General features: G+C 48.8%; 1 protein-coding gene across 3 annotated transcripts; it reads left to right on the plus strand.

The window, feature by feature from the left end:
* The first annotated feature begins 124 nt into the window (after nt 1–124).
* LOC115548183 (5'-AMP-activated protein kinase subunit gamma-2) lies at nt 125–23,606 on the plus strand. Of its 3 annotated transcripts, none has more exons than XM_030362624.1 (15): nt 125–443; nt 3,884–4,148; nt 13,789–14,060; nt 16,639–16,690; nt 17,673–17,782; nt 18,702–18,783; nt 19,149–19,207; nt 19,303–19,348; nt 19,464–19,518; nt 19,665–19,791; nt 20,062–20,227; nt 20,316–20,353; nt 20,791–20,937; nt 21,566–21,659; nt 22,970–23,606. In XM_030362624.1, exons 1-15 carry the CDS (start codon nt 360–362, stop codon nt 22,999–23,001), a joined length of 1,629 nt encoding a protein of 542 aa, XP_030218484.1. In that variant the 5' UTR covers nt 125–359; the 3' UTR covers nt 23,002–23,606. The 3 variants fall into 3 exon arrangements, with proteins under 3 accessions (XP_030218484.1, XP_030218485.1, XP_030218486.1); XM_030362625.1 differs by lacking the exon at nt 125–443 and adding an exon at nt 7,676–8,222 and having other exon boundaries at nt 4,018–4,148; XM_030362626.1 differs by lacking the exons at nt 125–443; nt 3,884–4,148; nt 13,789–14,060 and adding an exon at nt 14,086–16,487.
* Nucleotides 23,607–24,282: the final 676 nt, after the last annotated feature.

Genomic DNA, 24,282 nt, shown 5'->3' on the forward strand with positions numbered 1-24,282 from the left:
GTTCGCCCTGATCGCCAACTCAACGTCCCAGGAGGAATGGTACAGGCTAAAAAAAGCAAATAGCAGTGATACTTTGTATATGATACGGCTGCAGACGCGCTGCCATGCAGCATTCCTGCAGGCGCATGTTATTCTACAACAGGTCGGGTTGTGGTGGGTGTCTGCCTCGGTCACGGCCATGCCTACTTCCTGGTTAAAAGAGGCAGCTTCATAGTTGTGAGGCAGCATTTTTGCACAGACACAACGCGAGATAGGTGGATTGGTTGCACATTTTGCATTTCAACACTCGTATTGAAAGCGATCGCACTGCCCTTGGAGTTTGAAAGCGATATCTTTAGTAGTGCAGGAATATCGACAAGATGGGCAGCACGGTGATGGAGTCCAATAAAGACGGCTCCAAAAAGATCCCGAAGAAAAGGAGAAGTCTGCGAATTGACATGCCAGTAAGTCCACCCTACCTACATGTTATTGTTGGCTGGCGTGTTTTTCCAACATGCCAACGCTGTCCACACTCCTCCACGTGTGCCTCGGTCCGCGGGACATGTGCTGATGTTTTCACGAATACTCAACAGGATAAGTAGGCCTTTTTTTTCTTGCAGCATCTTCCCGTTCAGACGCAAACGTGACGTCGTAACTTAAAGTCATGTTTGTCAACACCCAGGGCTGTCATTGTCTGCAATTCTACCTTTTGAAAGTTAATCTAATCTTTTGCCTTTGTTTATGTTTACATTCCAATGCATGGGTAAACGGGACATTTGGGGGAATTTAAAGAAATAATTCGTCTATTAGGCTATAATTCTTTCATTTTTTTGACAACTGAGCTTGTGCATGCTATTACACTTCCTTGGTTGCGTTTTTTAAGACGATTATTATTGTATGGGATGCCGAATGTTATGCACAACTACGGTGAAGTTGTATCGCAGAAATGGGTTATTCGAGGGTGTGTACAGTATAGGCCTGCTTAACATGACAACAAATCCGCCATGAGGTCGGTATGCTGCTTCTCATAAACACTGGGCTGCTTCTCTTCGTCCCCCATGTGATGCATGTTCAATCCATTATGTTACTGCAGCCTATGATTCAAATCACACTTTCATAGTGACCCAATCATCCTGCACTGATCAGACTTGAAGGTAAAATCAATGTATCCAGATACAACTCCTCCTGTTTAGGTTTGGGTGGGACCATACCAACACACTAAAAGTAATTCAGCATTCATTAATCTATCGTGTCAATAAGAGTGTACATAGGCCTGCTTGTCATGGCTGCGAAGATCATTGGGCAACATGTTGAGGTTGTGTCGTCAGGACTGTTGATATTTGCACATCATCGAGATGAACGGGAGATTGATCTGAACCTTGGTGGTACCTTTCCCCCAAATAGTAAGCCTCCCTTCAAAACAAAAACATCAAACAACCATTGCATCAGAGAGAAGCTCTTCCTGGTTTTCCAAGCACATTGACTTAACGATACTCTTACTCTGGTCGTAATGATTTTATCCTAATATAAATAAGCATCACATTTGGATTGCAAAAGCAGGGCAGTGAACAACGTATGAAAGGGGCAGCGTTGTACAGCTCTCCTTTTGGGTTCAATGTGCAATAACCATACGCATACCATGTCCCCAACACTGTGTTGGATTGGTAACCTTTATCGGAGAGACCCTCCCTCAACCAACAGACGTCAGTCTGAGCTGTGGCGTGTCTGCGCTGCTAAACGATGACCCTGCACTCTGAACTCCCCTCAAAGAACCCGAGTAATGGTTGGCCTACATGTCTCAGATGGCCTCAAGGATTATTGGGCAATGTTTAAGGTTGTGACACCCCCAGGGCACACGTTGATATTGCCTAATCATCGAGACAAACGGGAGATTGGATGACCTGTTCCACAAATATTCTCCCTTCAAAGCCTGTCAAAAGTTCCTTTTTTTGGGTAGGCTATAAGCCGGTCACACAACTATCTTTTTAATTTTGTCTGACGGCCCCTAAAAACCATTACTGGCCGACCCATCCAGGGGATATCATATATATTTAAAATATATAATATAACCTTGAATCCCTCCCTGCTTTTTTAATTAAATGTTTTTATATTTACACTGTGCACCTTTTTATGAGACCGCCTTGTCTGTTTGTTTTCCTTGTTTTGAGCCCTCATGGCTGAAACCTGCCTAAACTTGCTCTTGCACAATGAAAGAGGGAGAGAGAGGCGTGTGCACACTCCGCCCTGCAGACCTGTCTGTGGATTGGTGGTTATGTATGGAGCGCAGCCCCAGCCCTAAACAAACAGTGACCTGATCCTCTCACACAGGCGCATGAAAATACCCTTCCTGCTTCTGAGTTCTTAGAAGTTTGAGAGGTACGGTGACCTACCAGTGAGACAGTTTTTTCTTTTGCCAAACCGCTGTATAGATAGATCTAGATCTATCTATAGATAGATCTAGATCTATATGCTTTTTGTCGTTTTTCGTAGTTCTTTCAAAGTATTGCTTTGAAAGAAACGTGTGTGTGTGTGTTCATTCTATTATATAACTACTCTCGTCCAGTACGTCACACAGAAAATAAACTGCTGTTGGCATATCACCTCTAGTTTTATTTATGGGGTGGGGGGGTGCCTCATTGCAGTTGGCATCAGGGAAAAGAAGGTCACAATTTACCGTGATGTAACACTTCAGAGGAACGAGAGTGGAGTTTCCACCTCATGTATTCTACATATATTAGCATTTATTTATTCACTTTCTTACGTTGACGCAGCTTTTAACTACATTCATTATCATCGCACGTCGTAACCTAGTGCAACGCGTTCTGGATTACTTTCTTTACTTCTGAAAGCACATCTTATTATTAACCCATTAAATACGGGAATAATGTAGGGAGCGCCTGGACAACATGTTCTTGCCCGGGTCAGCCATTAGGATGCTCACCCAGGATCACGTGAGATCAATGCAATGAAGCCCAGTGCATTGGTTTCTTATTCAGGAGAAGCAGAAGTCACTTCAGAGATGTCAAGGGACCATAGAAAGCAGAAGAAAGAGATTAGGCATTAACGTGAAATCTCTCAATAAATCTCAGACTGAAACAGAGGTGCAGTAGAAAGCCTGCCGGCCTCACAAGAGTAAGGGGTGTTACAGCTGGGCCATATGGAGAAAAATTCTGCACTGTCCATAGAGTCTATGCCGATATGCGTATCAATGCAAAATGCTATTCAAAACAGTGCAGGCCAGGGTCTTTATTGAAATGATTGGTCATGTGCGGGATGGGCTCAGAATAAACATGTTAAAACTTGTCTCTATGATATTTCGAATTCATATTATACTTATTAAAGAAGATTAACATGAATGTGTCTAAACAAAATGATATATATGCATTAAACAAAATATAATGTTCAATAATTAATGACTCAAATAAATCGGTGGGAATTGCCCTCCCTTCATCCGTGGAATTGCCCCGTATAACACTAGAACTAAAACATCGGCCGCAATTAATCGGCTAACATAGGTCGGACCCTTTTTAAATAATAATACCCTAAAGCATGCATTTCACAAAGTCCATCTGTATTCCCTGACTCTATGGCCCAATCCCATTTCTACCCCTTACCCCTTCCCCTTACCCCACTCCCTTGTTTTGAAGGGGTAAGGGGTAGAAATGGGATTGGGCCTAAAGCCCAATCCCATTTCTACCCCTTACCCCTTACCCTTACCCTTACCCCTCCCCCTTGTTTTGAAGGGGAAGGGGGGAGGGGTAAGGGGTAGAAATGGGATTGGGCCTATATCTCCACTCAAAGACCCTTAAGGACCCCCTGACCGATCGGGGGGGGGGGGGGTCAGGGCTGACCATTGTTCCAAGCCTCTGGAGCTAACACCTCCTCCCCCTCTGCCCCTCCCCAGGGGGAGCTGCCCGTCTGCACCTCCTGCCCCACCAGGAGCATCTTCCAGAGGAGCTCCAGCGTCAGCCCGCCCTCCTGCCCCGGGTCCGCCCCGGTCCTCACCAAGGTCAGCCCGGGCTCCCCGAAGACCATCTTCCCCTACCCCTCTCAACCGCAGGGCTCCTCCTCGCCCAAGTCCCCCCGCCGGCTGAGCTTCAGTGGTATGTTCCGCTCCTCGTCCGGCTCCTCGTCCTCCAGCATCAAGCTCTTCTCCAGGGCCAGAAAAGGTCAGTGTCTCTCTCTCCTTCTGTCTGTTAGACAGTGTGCTTCTTTTATCATTGCTGTGTGAGCGTCATGTGAACATTCGAGTCAGCCATCTTTTTATTATTTTAGCATAAACAAAGGACTGCATTATATATAACAATGCATTTATTTAGCTGACACTTTTGCCGAAAGCGACTTACAATAAGTGCATTGAACGATGAAGATATAACCCAAGTGTGACTCATTCAAGTACATTAAATTAATCAAATAAGCAAACTGCTTTAAATGCTAGATGATAAAAAACAAGATTATCTTTTTTAAATTTGTTTATTATGCCAGTGTCATCTCAAAATAATTCTGTTCAGGATTATACAATCATCAGATATTTGCATGACACATCCACCACAAAACCACAGGGTTATGACAATATCACCAGTGACGCTTATTTAAACACCTCAACCTCAAAGCACATGATTTCAGAAATTCTTCAACACTTACTCCCAGGAGCTACGGAGTGTTTGGCAGTGTCTGGTTATAGAGCAGATGTTTCTCTCAGTTTCTTGGAGTGGCCTCTTCACTTACCCACTTGCCGTGCACCGATGCAAAGGCAATGCACCACTTAGTTGTTACGGTATCGTGTTGATGTAATGGAGCCTAATGTAACAATACACTTGATCAACATCCTGATGGGACTGATAATGATAATAACCACTGGAGCCGGCTGGAGCCCTCCAACTGCCTTCCTCACACCAGCCACTTCCTCTTAAAACAAGGGCAAACAATGGAATAAATGTTAAAATCTCACTGTACTTCCTGTCGGACAAGCTTTTGTAATCACAATGTAGGCTCTGTCTCTGCGTGTGTGTGTGCGTGTGCACATCTGTGTGTGCATGTTTAGCAGCATTTGTTTGTGTGCATCCGTGGGTGCTTGCGTAGCAGCATGTTTGTGTGTGCATGTGTAGCAGCGTGTGTGTAGCAGCATGTTTGTGTAGCAGCATGTATGTGTGTGTGTACATGCGTAGATGCATGCGTGTGTGTCTGTGTTTTAAAAAGTAACCTTTTAAGTTTGTCTGAGACCTATTGTGTGTGTGTGTGTGTGTGTGTGTGTGTGTGTGTGTGTGTGTGTGTGTGTGTGTGTGTGTGTGTGTGTGTGTGTGTGTGTGTGTGTGTGTGTGTGTGTGTGTGTGTGTGTGTGTGTGTGGGGGGGGGGGGGGGGGGGGGGGGGGAAGCGATTGTTGACGGGGGGGAGGGGTAAAAAAAAAAAGGTAAAATATGGGCCCCCCCTCTACCTTGGGCCCCCCCACAACTGTCCCCTTTGTCCCCGCAGTCCGACGGCCCTGTGTGTGTGTGTGGGGCAGCATGCGTTTGTCTGTGTTTTTTAAAAAAGAAACATTTTCGGTTCGACTGCGCCATCTTCTGCGTGTTTGTGTGTGTGTGTCTGCGCGTTGTTGTGTGTGTCGCGGGCGGCAGACACTGTTTGGATGAGAGCAGATGTGGGCTAGGGAGTGACTGAACGGCACCGTGCACGCCCTGTTGTTGCACGTTCTAATATTGCACAAGAGCAGGCAGAATGTTCTGCACGGAAACACAGCGTTCACCGAGGGGCTGTAGGAAGCTGAGATCAAACGCCGCTCCGGTGACTCATGCTCCGTGGCTTCCACGCACCCGCTCCCCTCTCGCGGTGCCGTGCGAGCACCCAGGGCCCCTCGCTGGCTCGGGGAGAGCGGAATGGCTCTGGTGCCAGGGTTGTCTCAGCCCGCCTCCCCCTGCCAACTGCTTTCCTCTGGACGCCATTGACATCGGTGCAACTCCAGAAGAACACATCAAACATACCGAGTTCAGCAATGTGTCGCCCGATTCTGTAGACTATGGTCTCTAGCAACCTTACTGCAAACAAAGGGTCATTTTGTATTCATTTAGTAATGTTGGAGACGATTTTAAAAGCTACATATTTGTTTACTAGTGGCGGGGGGTGTGTTGGTGGTGGTGGTCCAATCGTATTCCAACGTTCTGCGGTGGAGCGATGTTTTCTACACTTCCTTCTCCTGCCACAAGAGTGTGCTGATGATCCTAGTCTTCGCTCTCCTCTCTCCCCCCCAAATTGCTGCTGCTTCTTAAGGTGGTTTTGCAGTCCAAAGGCACATCACAACAGTTTAGTATTCATTGCAGACTCAAATTATTAGTCAATGCACATCTCAATGAGGTACAGTGCTTCCATGCATTTTATATCGATATAATTCTTCATATGTTCCTTTGCGTTTATACTCTCCGTAGAAATGTGGAACGCCTACATGTTAAGTTTCCAAGTAGTGGGGAATGACTTGCTGTCCTTTTGCAGCCTTATCTGGAAATGTCTTCCTCTCGCTCTCTGTCTCTGTCGCTCGCTCTCTCTTGCTCTCTGTCTCTGTCGCTCTCAGTCTCTCTTGCTCTCTGTCTCAGTCTCTTCTTTTCCATGTGGTGTGTTTTCAGTAAATACTGGACCCAGTGTTTCGGTGGCGAGCGTCCTTAAAAGGGAAGAGGACTTGCTCGAGCAGGAGCGGGGCTTTATTGCGGTGAACTCCTAAAACCTGGAGGAATGTTCAGTAATCAAAATAAGACGACTACATGAGTCATTTTTGCTCGGTTTCAAAGCTGTGTGGGGTATGGGTCAGACTGGGTTAACACAGCAATCCCAACCGAAACAGCCTAGCGCTTCATTGAATTAAACATGGATCGTTTAACCTTAGACCTGCCCTGATCTTAGGTGGGGATGTGTTAGGAATGGATGCCAACTGGGTGGCTCTACGCTGACTCCTCACCGAAGGCCTACTGACCTTTTGGGCCTCGGCTTACAGGTTGCATAATCTGCCGGTTTAAATCTGAAGTGTTGTGGGGGTGTGGTTGGTGGGTGGGTAGGGGGGTGGGTAGGGGTGAGCCATCTGTTAAGGAAGGGGAAGAGGGACACTAGCCACCAAAGCCACTCTCAGATCGGCTGACGGAGCCACCCTGACCCTCTCCGACCCACCTCTCAGAAGTCTTAAAGGTCCCCCCCCCCCCCCCCCCCACAATGCACTTCCCTCCATTGGGCTTTCCTGATCATTTCAGTGTTTGCGTTGGTGCGTTCGATCCTGAATGTATAGCAACTGCTCACGTAGACTAAGGTGCCTGAGCTTTAGATATTTTTATTCTTAATTCATCATTTAAATCTGGGCTTCTTTTTTTTTTTCTCAAAAGAAGGCGGGGAACCCCCCCCCCCCCCTCCCTGTCAGCCAGCCAATAGCTGCAGTGCAGCGTCGCTCGCGGACACTGCTGTGGCCTCCCGTTACCGACTGCTGAAGCCATATTAAACAGGCTCCCGCCGCAGCTGCACCTGACAATTCACAGCTCCTCAGACCGTGCGAGCCACACCGGGGACAGCACCACTCTGTGTGCGAGCGTGGGTGGTGTGTGTGTGTCTGTGTCTGTGTGTGCATCTCTGTGTTTGTGTGTTCGTGCGTGTGTGTGTGTGTTTGTGTTTCTCCTCATCCCTATTTTAACGGACCTGGGGATTTGATCTATTGCCTTACTTCAGATGTTCCAACACGTCCGCGTGTTTCCCTGGAGACCGACGGGCCGACGCGGACACCGCACGCTGGCCGCAGACACCCCCCCCTTCCCGGGGCACCTGGGATAAACAGAGCTAGATCCCTCTTCAGATCATCTACCTCACACGGACCGCAATGAACATACATTCGCTCCACTTCAAAACGGATTGATCGACTTTCTTTCGTGAACAAAGACTACTTTTCCCAGAGTTCCTCCTGAACTCCATCGTCTGCGTTGCATCCACAAGGACTCTGTACTGTACTACTGTATCTCTCTCCTTATCCACGATGTTCTCCACGCCGGGCTGAAGAACATAAAGCCCCCCGTTTCTACTGGCGACGCTCATCGCGAAGACCTCCCCGTGCCTTTACGTCGCCCGCCGCGTGCTGCAGCCATGCTCCCGTCTGGTTAGGAACCCCCGGCCGCCCCCGTGAGCTCCATGAAGAGGTTCGGTAGTCTGCGTCGGAGCAAGAAGCGCAAGGAGCAGGATGGGCTGGCAAGCAGAGGGCAGTCCCAGTCCCCCGGTCCGCCCGGTAACACACCCACCCCGCCTCCGTTCTTCTCTTCTCCTCCTCCTCTCCTCATAGCTCTGGGGCTGATTAACAGTCCTTTAAGGTGTAAATACAAGATGCATGTGTGTGAATGTGTGAAATAACATTCCTCCTCTCCCACGCTCAGTGCTGATGCAACGTTCTGTGAGTAATGTATGCTGTGGTGGATGTATATCCATAGCCGTGGGGCGGTAGACGCTGTAGTGATCTCTTACTCTCGCGATGTACAGTATGCATACCTACCGGTGGAATGTCTGTTGACATGTATACGGCAGTGTATCCGCGCGCTGTTGCCAGTGATGGTTATTTACCTCATATCAATGCTGCAGTCGTGTCTGTCTATAAATCAATCAATCAAATCCAGCTAAAGTTATGGTCGGTGTCTCTTAATGAGGCAATGAATATTAATGGTTGACAGGCTGTGTTCACAGACGTGAGGGGGTGTTTCCGCCACTAATTGAGGAGGCGGTCGGTGGCGCAGTATCTGATTTCTTCCTAAACCATGCAGGGAATCCATACAGGACTGAAAGCAAAAGGGCACCCGCACCAAATGTCACAAGCCTCAGCCACAGTGTTCAGAGCTCACCGCTGTCCTCGCCGGGTGTGTGAGTTTAACCAGAGTTGACGGCTCTAGACAACAAAGGAGTGATATTGTGCTGACGCATTGATTTCAGTTCGATGTGGTGGTTGTGCCGTAGAAAGGTGGTGCAGTGTGCTTTACTTTATTATGTAACAGCGTGACTCTGCACTTTTCTCCAGCTGGTGTCTTCTCTTCAACTCTCTGCTGAATAACTGTTCGACTTTAAAAATAGCAAACTTCAGTGGTAAGCGACAGAAAGCTATCTGATCTTGAAATTCCGCCGGGGCTGTGCCAGAAAAGTGGTTCTGAAAGAGTGTGACTCAGGGAAACAAGGTGATCAACACAAAACGACACCCTGTACATGCAGAATTCAAAGCAGGTGCTCTGCGTTCCTGTCCATCTATCTTCTCCTGGGGAGTGTAGTCAGGGTGTGGGGAGTGTGAGCCGGAGCCAATCCTAGGCGACTACGGGGGCACAAGACCGTGACTTGTCCTGAGAAGGGGAAGCAGGTCATTGCCCTCAAGTCTCTCTGTCACACACACATTGTTTACACCTACTGGTGTTCATTGGTCTCCGTGTCCGTGGGTTTGAAGGTCTCAACCCCGTGACACGCGAGCCAGGAATCACGGGTCTGAAACCCAGATCTGTTCAGCTTGCCCTCTGCACTCTGGGGCGACAGTAGCTCAGGAGTTAGAGTGGGTATACTGGGTAACCAGAAGGTTGCTAGGTCAATCCCCGGCTCCTCCTAGCCAAGGGTCGAGGTGTCCCTGAGCAAGACGCATCACCCTGACTGCTCCTGACGAGCTGGCGGTCGCCCGGCGTGGTTGACACCGGAGTCGGTGTGTGAATGTGTGAATGATTGGTTGTAAGTCGCTTTGGACAAAAGCATCAGCAAAAAATCACCTAAGATTGCACCACTGCGCCATCGCCTTGGTAAACGCTCATGCATATATGGAACCATAACCATATAAGGAACCTGTGCAGCAAGCCGGACCTGGGAGGGGAACACAGGCAGAAGTCAAGAGGGGACGGAGCCGACTGCGTTCACTAAGGGAGGGTCGGGTCCTTCAATGTATGCAGGACAATGCGGAACATGTCGCACCAGGCTCTGATGGAAGGTACCCTCTTCTTTGTGGTCGTCGTGTGCTGGAGCAGCAGCATCAATGCCGTCCACATGGGGCTTGCAGCGACTCAGCAGGGTGATTGCAGGGAAGTGGATGGTGACCGAACTGCTGGCCATAGTGGACCAGGCCTTTACCATCTGCTCTGTGACTCTCTGGTCAGGCAGAGGAGAGAACTCGGCAGGAGACTGGATCTGGGTCGATGCCCAACAGAGCGGCTCCAGAGGTCCATCCTGCCCCCCCCCCCCATCCTGCCACTCCTTTTTGCAAAGCAGTCTGCGACTTGCACATAGTGCCCCCCCCACCTTGTTATTAATCACAGCATACACCCGATTTATACCCAGCGATCCATTTATGAAGACGTTTTAACTCCCTAGCCCTCTAGAATCACTAGTGTAATTCTATATGTTTATGCATAGCGTAATGCACACACATCATTTTAGTTTTTCATTATGCACACAGAGTTTCTGCAGTGAGTTCATTGTTTAATCTCGTCCTGGCTCCTTTTCCCCACGGGGATCTAACGAGCAGGATTCTATCTATAACCTTGTTCGGCGCCCCTCATACGAGGGCCTCGTATAGAGTGTGTTGGCGTCGAGGGTGGTGTGGGCAGCGGGGGGGGGGGGGGGGGGGGGGGGGGGTCTGCGTTGCATTTAGGATTAGGTCAGAACAGGAGGTCCAGTTACAGCGAGCAGCCCGTCTATATCTGGTGCAGCGAATGCAAGGGGGTCTCATCGTATGGAAGTGCTGCAGCATCGGAGCACGTCCATACCTCCGCCCAGCAGGGAAGCCCGGCGATCGCATACCTTCTGCCCCACCAGCAGCTGAGAAGTGTTCACACGTACTCTCAGTCCAGATGAGAGATGGCTGGATATGGTCTATGTGTGTGTTTTGCTTGGTTATATATTAGCTTTTGAAGGGACTTCTCAGCATAAGCCAGGGATTACTGCCGTTGTGGACCAATTCGGTGTTTGTTAATGTGAGGTTAGGTGGCTGTCGGTCTTACTTGTTGGAAAATACGCAAATATGTTTATTTGCATATTTACCTCTACCTTTGCCTCTTTTCACTTCCACTCTTAGCCTGTCATACAAAACTATTCTAAATATGAAGCTTTTGCAAAAGTAGGTCTACGTTTAGTGTATACGTTTGGGCTTGTATTGCACTTGCCAACTAGTGTTTGTGCTCACTTGGTGCAGATTGCACTCTTAGTGAACCTGGAAGTCTTCAGTCTCATTGGAGTCGTTCTAGTTGTTCAGGGAATCTCCTTCACTGGAAAATTGCGCATCAGCTGTGCTAAGACAGACAAAATTGCACATCAGCTGTGGCTAAGACAGACACACACACTTACACAAATACACACACACACATGCGCATTCAGGCCATATGCACACACCTCTCCAGTGTTGGCTTTGTTATTAACCAATGTTAGGCAGATATATGCATGTTATTTATTTTGAATTCTGGGTTGTGTGTGTGTGTGTGTGTGTGAATATTTATGTACGTCCGGCCCTGTGTGTGAACATGACACTATGTTGCCCAGCGTCACATTCATCTTCCCCCCCCCTGCGTTTCCACTGAGTGCCAGTTGGTTCTAGGGGACGTATTATACCACCAGGTGTGAATGTGATTAGTCATTACCAGCCGTTCTAAAAACCAGCCTCTTCTGACTTTACAAGTGTCCACCGCGATGTATGCTGGATAGATCAGTCTACCAGCCTACCCAGTGTACTATAGCAAACGTTGCTCAACTATCCGTCTTACATCTAGGTGGACACGCCAAAACGGCTTGTAACGGCTAATCACACTCACACCTGTGTCTCACACTCACACAGTTGGTATAATGTGTCAGACCTGTCCCGCGACTGAGGAACCTGCCCGTGACCCCCGTATCAAACCTGGCCCTAGCCACACTGCGTCAATACACGGGACCACACGATTACGACAACGTACGTCCTGAAACACTGGTGGTGTCACAGCCGGCCACCACTTTCGCCCCACACAGAGGCCTGTGTTGGTTATCTGCTGCAGAGGAATGTGCCACAACAGCGGGGCTAAAATAAGACTGAGGCGCTGCGGAAGCGGGCGCGGGCCAACGACGGCTGGTACAAGCCAGCTAAATGTCAGGAGATAAGGGAGAGAGGGCCAGGCGCGGTGGACGCTGCCAGGACCAGTCAGGGCTGTATTGATTGACTGGTTGATGATAGCTATTGGGTTGTTTGATGGAAGCGTCCTTGGATGGGTTGAGGCCACAGTGAAGGCTGTGTGTGTGAGTGTGTGTGTGGGGGATCCCTGGATTTGAACGTTAAGGTGATCGTTTATCGTGAAGGTTAAATCAGAAGGCGGATAACAACTCGGCTGCTCACTGTTGAGTCTGCCTAGTGCTTTGAGTTCATTAAGTTTGGCTCTGTTGGAAATTACAACACTTTTCTCTATGTTCACGAGTTGGAGAGGGTGACGAAAGTAACAAGTACAGTCTGACGGGCTGCAGACTCGTGACTCCTCCCCAGGGTCCCTGCGTCAGTAGGGGTGTGTGGGTCCCGTGTCTCCATGCGTTAGAGGGGGGTCCGCGGGGGGGGCGTGTGACGGTTGTCAGGTGACCCTCCGCGCGCCGCTGCCTCCGAAGCAGCTGGTCTTTGAACCCGGTGCCCGTGGGCTCGGAGACAACGACACTGAACTCCGGCAGGAGTGAAGTGAATGGGAGCAGGTGGGGGAAATGAAGGGATCTCAATGTTACGCTCTGGTAATCTAACGATTATTAAATCAATGGGCATAAGTGGGTCGTTAGCTTCCCCTTGATATCTTTGGATTAATTCTGTAAACATTATGGGTTTTTAATTTGTGGTTTCATCGTTTTTTTGTATTGCAGAAATGTCACACATAGATCCGTATACAATGATGTACATTGTTTTTGTCGTTATGATCCTTCTTGAATTATACAAATTGTACGTCGAGGGAAGACATCTCGAGTCAAGACATCTCGAGTCAAGACATTAGAGTTGTATTGGCAGTCTGTTGGCAGCACACAGCCTAGTGAGCTGTATCTATACCTCAACTCATCAGATGGGCCTTCCCATCTGTCCTCACTGCAGTGATAAGATCACACAGAGCAGCCCGACCAATCAGACACCATCCCACCGTGTCCTCCCCCCTCCCTGCAGTCACACACTTTATCTCAGTCTATCAGTCATCTCTTACAAATAAACACATTCAAAAGTCAAGAGTAGGGATTCTAGTCAACTGAAGAAATTTGGTTTCATGAAGTTAGCAAAGGGTCCTTGTGATGTTTGGTCTGAGATTGTTTTTTGTAAGGTTAATAAACTGTTAATATGCGTTCCATCATGAAGGTCCATTGTGCTTTCAGGAGTTGACTTCTATTCTAACACTCGACATTGCCAAGTGTCAGGGAGTTCCTTACACCAACATGTTTGTAACAATGCTCAAGCTACACTCCCCCTTGGGGACCTTTACTGGGCTCCTCCTCCAGACCAGGAAAACAGGTTGGCGATGTTTGAAAACTGGTTTCTTGTGAAAATTGGTTGACAATGGGATAACCGTAATCCTATGTGGCCATGCGAGAGATCTCCCTGAATGTGTGCGGAGACGGCTGGTCTAACGTTAAACCAGCCGCCATTAACTCTGGGGATGTGCCACAGGTGTGGCCCGTTCCCCGGGTCTAATCAGTGTGTCTGGGGTCAGGTGAGGCTGCTTACACCAGCCGTTATCCACGCACACTCCACTACGTCCCACCCCTTTTAGGATATGTTTTCTACCTTAATCAATCTAACGTGAACCCAATCCCAGGATAGAAACTGACCCTCTCCCCTCGCTCTCCTTCTCTCTCCACAGGCTCTGCTGGCTCGTCACTCCCCTCCACCCCCATCCAGGCCTCCACCCCCCCGCAGGCCTCCACCGGCCCCCCGCAGGCCTCCAGCCAGCCGCTGTTCCCCCAGGCGCCCCAGCCCAGCTCCCCGACGGCCGAGCGGCTCAGCCTGCGCTCGCGCTCCCGCTCGCTGTCCTGCACGGCCCCCGACCTGGGCCACCGGCTCAGCCTCCCGCGCACCAAGCCCCCCCTCGTCCCGTCGCCGGGCCCCGCCACGCCCACCGCCCCCTCGCACCACGTGAGTACACTGGGTGTACACACTCGGCGGGCCGTCCACCGATCACCGGTGCGTCGGGGAGCGCGTGTCGTGGAGCGCGTCCCGTTAAGGCTCGGTCGTGATCGCAGCGGACCCGGGTTCGATTCCTGCCCGGGTTCCTTTGCTGCATGTCTTCCCCTCTCTATCTCGACTACCTTTCTGTCTATCTCTGTCATGAAGCATAAAAAGGCAGGTAAATCTTTAAAATAAAAGAAAACCCAAGCATCCTATAAGCACAGATGAGGAAGGCCGAGCGACCTTCCTCATGATTCGACCTTCCTCAAATATTGTCATGAGGAAGGTCATGAAAAAAAACTAAAATCGAACCACAACACCTAACATTGTCATGGGAACCATGACAATGTTAGGTGTTGTGCGATGGGGTTTGATTTTTTTTTTTTCTTCTTTTGGTTTCCTTTAGGCGTTCGGTTAGAGATGATAAGAACTGGGGGTTGAAGTGACTTACGTGAAATTAATGTTTCACCAGAGATGGCAATCTCAACCGTTTGATGTTCGGTTACTCACGGCATTCATTTGAACCGACAATTAAAAATGCATTTCCATTGTGATGGGATGTGATACGCTACGCAATGGTGCGGGACGGATGCAGTAGTCGAAGCTACTCATGCGTGTCATTAAAGTATGCCGGCTGCTTTTGCATTTTCTAGACGATTCGATTGCTAAGCCCCACCTTGGCTTGTGTTAATGTTTACAATATTTCCTGAACATAAAGCCTCCACCTTTCTCAAAGTCACAGGGATTGTACCAGATGGATTGTGTTGGAACCATTGCTGTGTGAAAGCATATGACGGATTGAAGTCCTGTTGCTTTACTCTGCTGTCAATGGCACTTGTTGCTGTTTGAACTAAAGGCGCACAAAGCTAATTACTTGCAAAAGCATGGTCGATGGAGCTTTTATCTAGTTAATACAGCAAAGGTTGGTGTTCTTTCTGAATCCTTGATGGCATATGACCGGTAGGTAGGTAGGTAGGTAGGTAGGTAGGTGTGTGTGTGTGTGTGTGTGTGTGTGTGTGTGTGTGTGTGTGTGTGTGTGTGTGTGTGTGTGTGTGTGTGTGTGTGTGTGTGTGTGTGTGTGTGTGTGTGTGTGTGTGTGTGTGTGTGTGTTTTATAGCCCAAACGCCCTTGTGTGGAGAGAAGCTGTGTGATGAAGTGTAGCCACCTGTCCGTTGTGATTGCCCCGCCCCTGGTAGCTTTGAGTGATTGATGTTGACTGAAATAATCAAAAAAATAATAACTCATCCCTAGTCTCGTGTGTTGTAAAACACCCAAGGATACGTAAGAGAGAGAGTAGATTCATCATGAGTGTACGTACGTCCATCTTGTCTGTCTGCCAGCAACCGTTTTCTTTTAAAGAATTGAATGATCTCATTTCCTCTTAATAGCGCGGCGGCGAGGTATTTTCTGCCCTCAACCGAATCAGAGAGCGAAACCCCTCTGCTGTGCCGCAGCCAGGCAAGATTTATGGTGCTGCAGTAGTTTTGGCAAGAAAAGCGCTGTGTCACCATCGCAGGCCGGCTCCGGGGAGACCTGGCAACACGTAGGACATGTATAAGGACTATCCTGCCCTGCCGCAGTGGACCAAAGGAATTATACTTGCAAATTGAAGGCCGGGGGAGAATATTTTGTCGACACAAGCAAAGCTATGGATATCTGCTTGTCTATAACTTGTGTGTGTGTGACTAAGCATATTCCCTTATGTGTTTTTGCCTTTTCTAATCTGAAAAGGCAGATCAAAGGTTTATAATACGCCCCGTTTTGAATAGCTGCCGATAAACTATTGCCCTAATGGCTTTGACGATGCCGTCTTCTTTCCATATTTAAGATAAGACACTGCGCTACTCGCGTCTAATTAACCGCAGCGACGTTACCGCGTAGGCCTAGCTCCTGCTTCTTGCTGCTAGGCAACACAGGGGATTTCCTAATATGGTGAGGGACCGATTGTTGAGCGCGGAGGGGCGTTTCCACACAGCGTAATGGTGGTGCCCGCATTCCCCCCATGGGAATGACTATGGCTGGAATACTGGGAATCGGTTAGGCTCCAGCATACGATTTAATAAACCTCGGCTCTTTTTTTAAATGTCGGTTGAATGAAACCACCAAGAGTCGGGAGATCACAGTGGCAGTTTAGTTTCAGTTTCAATACGACCAGTATGTCTGCATTGTTCCCCATCGCTGCATTGAAAGACCCTATTGGGAATGTTCCACTTTTATAAAGGGGTGTGCCCGTTGATAAATAATACATATTTACCAATAAAGTTCAATGCTTTTGCGGTGAGCGTCTGTTCGCGCGCTCCTCTGTTGCGCGCCGCGTGGATCGCAGCGCTGTAAACAAGCCCAGTTGTGCAGCAATTGACCGACCGCGAACACTTATTTCCGGACGCTACTTCGGTAACAACATTGTTCGGAGCCCTGTGGAGGAGTCCCGTCATCAGCCCGCTCATAATATCACCCGCAAAGTTTGTTGTGAGCCGGCCGAGTGTGTGTCGTGACTGTTTTGCATCTCTCCTGACCGGAGCACGTCTCCCCTTCTCCCTCCTAGGTGCACGGGTTATTCGAAGGCATGCTGGAGAAACTTGACATAGATGATGACGGTGAGTGTCCCCTGTTGTGGTTTGAACGTTTAAATGGTCAGTTGTTTTTATCCCGTGAGTAGGCTACGCCAGTACACGTGTGGATTCTACGCGTCGGAATAACAGTCACAGCGACGACGCGGCTACGTTGCTTTAGTGGGATTTAGGCAGTTTACTAAAGTATTTGGGTGGGACTTGTAATATAACGCCCCTTACACAATAGGTTAAGAACCAATTGCAACGCAGTGCTTTATATATGAGGCGAGCGTCGGCCCGAATCTGTCATGTGCATGAAGTCATGATCTCTTATTCTGTCACGTATTGAGCGTTCCCAGGATGGGACCGTCGCTGAATATAATGTTAGCATGATCACATGTTTTGATATGTTCTTCTTGGGCTTCTTCTTTCTTTCCTATGTTTTTTCAATTATGTATTGAATATATGCTCTTTTTTTACTGAGCTATGTTATTTTTATAATGCAGCAGGAGTATCCTATATTGTCTTTTAAATAAAACTGAAGTGATGAACACTTCAGTATTGGTCGAAATGGTTGTCGGAACAATGGAATGTATAAATGGTAAATAGAGAGAGAGAGAGAGAGAGAGAGAGAGAGAGAGAGAGAGAGAGAGAGAGAGAGAGAGAGAGAGAGAGAGAGAGAGAGAGAGAGAGAGAGAGAGAGAGAGAGAGAGAGAGAGAGAGAGAGAGAGAGAGAGAGAGAGAGAGAGAGAGAGAGAGAGAGAGAGAGAGAGAGAGAGAGAGAGAGAGAGAGAGAGAGAGAGAGAGAGCCTGGTTTATGTGCCTTCCAACATGCCACAAATGAGCCGTGACGGCCGCCTACGTTGGTGATCTAAGTTGCTAACAGGAGAGGCTAGCCCAAGGCACTCTGGGTAGCCTGGTCAAAATGCTACAGTAAGTGGCTCTTAGTGGTTTAGATCGGTAGTAGTTTGCCGTCCATTAGCCCGTGTCTGTCTGATGGGTCTGTTGTTCTCGCCCGTCCTGACAGCTGCCTGTGAACCAGAGAGTGATATCTACATGCGCTTCATGAAGTCCCACAAGTGCTACGACATCGTGCCCACCAGCTCCAAGTTGGTGGTATTCGACACCGCACTCCAAGTACGTCCTGGTCTACCTTCTGTGCAGCTACACACGCTGGCTTTTATACGCACACGCACACACACACACGCAGCTTCTATTCACAGAATTACCGGCACTTGTGTGATGTCAATATGGGCCGGTACTACGACAGAAAGCCTTTGTTTAGGTGACAAGACAAAGCCTATTATTTCTTCTTTGAACCTCAGCAGGACATTAAGCGCTTGTATTAAGTGGTTGCAATGGTGGAGGGGTAAGGAGAGAGTGCCAAAGACAGTTAGTGTTTTAACGTGGGGGCAAACACACACACACACACACACATATCAAGAACCACTCGGTCTGTGAGCTGGCGTCGGGATTGTTTTGAAATGGTCCCAAAGCTGTTGAACAGTAATCTTGGGCGTGTCCTGGGCTGTCTTAAGTGTGGCGACAGACGCCATCCGTATCCAAATGAAATCTAAACGAGAGGAAAGCCAATGACCTAGCCCTGAGGCATTCAGCTGGAGAATCTGGGAGGTCTCCGGCCCGGTTGGCTTGGCTTTGTTCACGATTTCACGTTTCAGCTCGGGTAGGTGGGTGGCGTGTAATGAAATCGGTCGCTGAATTGTACGATATCGTTATACTTGGAAGGAGGGTTGGTTCTTTGTAGAAACTATTTCACTGAAGCCACCGGCGTCACATTTAATTTGAAAGGATTGAAAACCCACACAGACATCATCTGCCTGCCATCGTTCTCCACAAACAGAATACAGATGATACAAATCCCCTGGTTTACTGAGTCTTGGGTGGATACTGTTTACTCTTTACTCACATTTATTACACAAGAATGAGTGGAAAATGTTCCAGGAAAAGCTCAACGTAAGAAATGGCTGCTTTAATCAGTGACACGTCTGGACTAATGGCTCTGTGTTGTTGTTTACATCCAACTGTTTGACGGCAGGTTAAGAAAGCGTTCTTTGCGCTGGTGGCCAATGGCGTGCGAGCAGCCCCACTGTGGGACACGGAGAAGCAGAGCTTTGTGGGTAAGCAGCCGGGATTTCCTCTTATAATAGGAGAGCCTGGTTGGAGGACTTGCCTTCTTCACGGAAACCTCAAGAAATGAGGAAAAGATAAATACTTAAATCATAAAGCCGATTTCTTTTCAGTCGCACAATGCAGCATAACGTCATTTTCCACAGAGACTAGAAACCGTCGTTTTTTTAAAGGCATGACGCAACATGCAGACATGATTCTGGTGAACCGGGCACACTGTTGTTCTTCTTGGGACAATAAAAGCCTAAAACGAGTCTCCGTACACCACTGAATAGCGTTGGGCACATCTCTATCACAATGCAATCCCAGGTTGATAAGTGCATCATAACTCCATGTGCTGTCCTTTTGTTCGCAGGGATGTTGACGATCACAGATTTCATCATCATCCTACACCGATACTACAAATCACCCATGGTAGGTCGCCCTGCAGCTCCCCCCCCCCCCCCCCCCGGACGACTCGGCCCTGCTTTTATGGTGCTTACCGGCGCCTTCTGCTTTTGTGTCTTCAGGTGCAAATCTACGAGTTGGAGGAACATAAGCTCGAGACGTGGAGAGGTGGGTGGGTCCTCTGTGGTTTTAACGTTGGCGATGTTGAGCTGAACAGACAGGGATAACATTTCCCATGTTCCCATTCAACTTTCTTTTGAAACACCTTTTCCTTCCCTCACAGAGGTGTATCTACAAGCGACATTCAAGCCCCTGGTGAATATATCACCTGATGCAAGGTACAATGTTTGACCATGAATTAGTAATGGCACATTGTGTTGAGGAAGAGAACTTTCCAGTGCACACACACACACACACACACACACACACACACACACTGTAATCCCTGTCTGTAAACCCATTTGTTTGCTGTCTCTATCTGCAGCCTGTTTGACGCAGTGTACACCCTCATCAAAAACAAAATTCACCGGTTGCCTGTCATCGACCCTGTCACAGGGAATGCACTTTACATCCTCACGCACAAGAGGATTCTCAAGTTCCTCCAGCTCTTTGTGAGTCCCACGCCGCCCATCCACCATTATGTTATCGCCCTCCCTTACATGCTTCTCCATCTGCCTTGGATGCATACACTGGACATCTGTTTCCATCTATGTATTGCCCCCTAGTGGCCAGACGCTCCAACAGTCTCTGAAAGGTGTGTGTGTGTGTGTGTGTGTGTGTGTGTGTGTGTGTGTGTGTGTGTGTGTGTGTGTGTGTGTGTGTGTGTGTGTGTGTGTGTGTGTGTGTGTGTGTGTGTGTGTGTGTCCCTCCCACTCGCCCAGGTGTGTGAAATGCCAAAGCCAGCGTTCATGAAGCAGACGCTGGGGGAGCTGGGCATCGGCACGTACAACCAGATCGCCTTCATCCACCCGGACACGCCCATCATCAAAGCCCTCAACATCTTCGTGGAGCGGAGGGTGTCCGCGCTGCCCGTGGTGGACGAGAGCGGTAGGGACGCATCGCACCGTGAGGCTCTGCACTGGTCTCTCTGGGTGACAACGCGATGCTGACGTCTCATGTTGTTCTCTCCTCACAGGCAAGGTGGTGGATATTTACTCCAAGTTTGACGTCATCGTAAGTTCGGCCATTTTGTTTTCATTGCTCACACTCCCCCCCCCAAGCTGTTGGTGTAACCAATGAGTGCCGAGGCGATCAGTCTCACAATAAGATGGATGTTTTTGTTGTTCAACGGAAATTCGATGATGTTTACAGCTCGTGAAATACACATATTTTAGCTTTTTTCTTTCTGATTATAAAATAACTTTGTAACCTTTTTTCTTGGTCACTCATTTGACAAAAGCATACACTTAATTTAAGGCTTGTGGTGGACATTTTCCACGTATTATGACACGTTATAGACTAAATATTGAATGTGAATAATAATCGATGGATTAATCTACAATGAAAGCCATTGTGTACAACAGAAGCCATCTTGAACTGAAGCATCCTCCTGGTCTCGTACTAGCTGAGCTTGCTCCTAAGTGCTGCGCCCCCTGTTGGCCGTTTTGCAGAACTTGGCGGCGGAGAAGACGTACAACAACCTGGACATCACGGTGACCCAGGCGCTGAAGCACCGCTCGCAGTACTTTGAGGGAGTCATGAAGTGCCACAAGCTGGAGACCCTGGAGACCATCGTGGACCGCATAGTGAAGGCTGAAGTAGGCACTCACTCAATCACTCAATACAATTACAATTTAGCACGCGCCAATGGTTTCTAATTTAGTTTATGGTCGTAACTTGAAAAAAAATCTCTATAACACTTGCGCAAAAGCCTGGTACCTTTTAAGCCTGGACATTTGGACATTTCTGCGTTCCAAAGCTTTTCAATATTTTATGATTGGATCCGAAATATTTGCGGAAAATCTTGGACAACATTAGAAATGTTTATTGAGACCTGAGGCAAGGGGTTGAGTTACTTACTGGGAATTCAGTTGTTTTCGGCTGGAAGTCAACCAGACTAGCCACTACAACATCTCGCCCCAAGGATCGAGTCCATTTGTTGTTGCACAGCTAGTTAACCCTCTGAGTACTTTTGTCTTACCATACTTTACCGGAGCATTGTTATTATCAGCCTTCATTGCCACTTTGTGTCACCCTATAAACGTGTGTGTGTGTGTGTGTGTGTGTGTGTGTGTGTGTGTGTGTGTGTGTGTGTGTGTGTGTGTGTGTGTGTGTGTGCGTGTGTGCGTGTGTGCGTGCGTGCGTGCGTGCGTGCGTGCGTGCGTGCGTGCGTGCGTGCGTGCGTGCGCGTCCGTCCGTCCGTCCGTCCGTCCGTCCGTCCTCCAGGTCCATCGTCTGGTGGTGGTGGACGAGCGCTCCAGCATCGAGGGGATCATCTCCCTGTCGGACATCCTGCAGGCCCTGGTGCTCAGTCCCGCAGGTATAGACGCCCAGCAGCACTGAAGCCCTCCGCCCCTCTCCCCTCCTCATCCACCCCTCATCCACCCCAACACAGCGACCGCCCCACCCTTCTGTCTCCTGCCGGGGGCTCCAGCTCCCTCTCTTCCCACCCCCACCCCCCCCCCCCCCCCCCCCCCCCCCCCCCACCCCGCCCCTGTGACCCAACCTCAGGTAGGACGACACACGCACGTTCACGCCGGCGTTGGATGGCATGTCCCCCGTTAAGGGCTGTGTGCAGCGAGGGCGTCTGATAGGCTGACAGCAGTTCCTCGTTGATGTCTGCTTCTACTAAGGCAGGCTGCGGACGTGAAGGGCAGACGCTCAAGCTACTAACCCGACTGCGTTAGAAACACGAGGAAGGGGCGAGTAGGTAGGAACACAGAGTAGAGCGCGTACCGTCACGGCTCAGTGCTGATCGCAGCGACCCCGGGTTCGATTCCTGCCCCTAGTCTATGCGGCATGTCCTCCCCCCCTCTCTCTCCCATACCAACCGGTCTATCTGACTCTCTAATGAAGCATAGAAATGCAGAAATAATTCTTAGAAAAGAGAAAAAAGAAACGCAAGTCATTTCACAAGCCAGATAATAAAATCCACAATGATGAAATGACAACATGCGGTGACGCATCATAAAATCAATGAGCGGATGTTATTGCACTGACCGATGTTTACGGGGGTCGGTCCGAGACGCAAGCGAGCAAACACGCGCCTGTAATGTGAGCAGGGGAAAGTGTAGAGAGGCGGCTCGTCAGTCAGTGCTTCTTCCTTAGTGAGTTCCTTTGTATCATGGGATCCATGCTTTATTAACTAACACCCTGCATCGCCCTCAACATTTGCTTTGGGATCAATACTCATAGATTAGTTACTGGGTAACATAACTCAGGGATGAGGTATTTGATCGGTATGCTCTGATGAGTTAATGTGTAACTTATCTAAGGGGCGAGGACATAGTTAATATTAATTGTGTGTGTGTGTGTGTGCTTTGGGCCTGATTGTTTAACAAGGTCTGCATTGGGTCATTATGATTGCCACTGACCTTCCAGCTACTGACCTTGTAATATTGGATTCGTATGGTTAGGAATTTTACATCAAAGAGAAGTTTCCCTGCACCTAGGACAGGGTACTGGCAGTGAGTCCATCGGGCTGCAGTCTGACCAGCATTTCCCTAGCCTTTTATCCCTGCTAAGATATGCATTGGCAAGGGTGATTTATGTGTGCTGCCCTTCTTAACACTTACTGCCTGGATATTGACCATCTTCACCTCATCCCTCCACCCTCTCCCCCTCTCCCAGACGCTTCCAGAGAAGAGAAGCTTTCCGAGTGAGAAGACGAGAGAGAGAGAGAGAGAGAAGAGAAAGACGAAAGAGAAGTGAAAGACGAGAGAGTGAAGCTTGCCGAGTGAGAAGACGAGAGAGCGAGAGAGAGAGAGAAGAGAAGAGAGAAGAGAAAGACGAAAGAGAAGTGAAAGACGAGAGAGTGAAGCTTGCCGAGTGAGAAGACGAGAGAGCGAGAGAGAGAGAGAAGAGAAGAGAGAGAAAAGAGAGAGAGACGAGAAAAGAGCGACGAGAGATAAGCGAGAGAAGAAGCACCTGAACAGGATATTTTGGAGGGAGCAGCAAGTTTTATTTTTTTATTTTTTTTATATAGTTTCAATCGAAACGGTCGAGGACTCGTAGCGGCCGGGCTCCTAGGGGCCTCCCCCATCGGCCCCGGACTGATGCACTATATAAAGGCTTGGATACCAAAGAGCTTGGAGGGCCCTCGCACTGGAGGACCAGGGGCTGCCCCCCCCGATTCACCCCCTGTTGTTTGTGGTGTTATTCTCCTTCTTCCTGTTAGGGTGTGTGTTTTGCTTTTGTTTTTTGGACACTGAACACACGCGCACACCGCTAACGCACGCGCACACACACACACACACACACACACACACACACACACACACACACACACACACACACACACACACACACACACACACACACACACACACACACACACACACACACACACACACACACACACACACACACACACACACACACACATATATATATATATATATATATATATATATATATATATATATATATATATATATATATATATATATATATACACACACACACACACACACACACACACACACACACACACACACACACACTGTGGGTGGATAAACAAACACTGCGGCTGCGTGCGCGGGGAGAGTGGCGGGTTGCGTCACGGGGATCAGCGTGGCCGTAATGCTTCACGCTTGCCAGGGTTCAGGGTCATGTGGAGGTTTGTGTGCTTGTGTTTCTGTGCCCTCCCTCCTTTCCAAACTATCTTCGCTGTGCCATGTCCCGTTTGCTCACCGTCAGCCCCGTTGATGCATAGCGCCGGCCTCGGGTTGGATGGATATCCTTACTCAAGTTTGGAGGTTGTTGAGGTTCGTAGGCCCAAGTACAGCGTTAAGGATATCAGTATAAGCATACACCCGCCATTTTATCCGCCCTGCTGTTAGAACCAATAAGGAGAACATTCCTCCGTTGAGTCAATCTCTCGCACTGACAAGACAACTGAAGGTAATTAGATCACAATGTTATTTTTTACGCATCATAAATGC

The sequence above is a fragment of the Gadus morhua genome, chromosome 8, assembly GCF_902167405.1.
Source record: "Gadus morhua chromosome 8, gadMor3.0, whole genome shotgun sequence".
Classification (NCBI taxonomy): Eukaryota; Metazoa; Chordata; class Actinopteri; order Gadiformes; family Gadidae; genus Gadus; species Gadus morhua.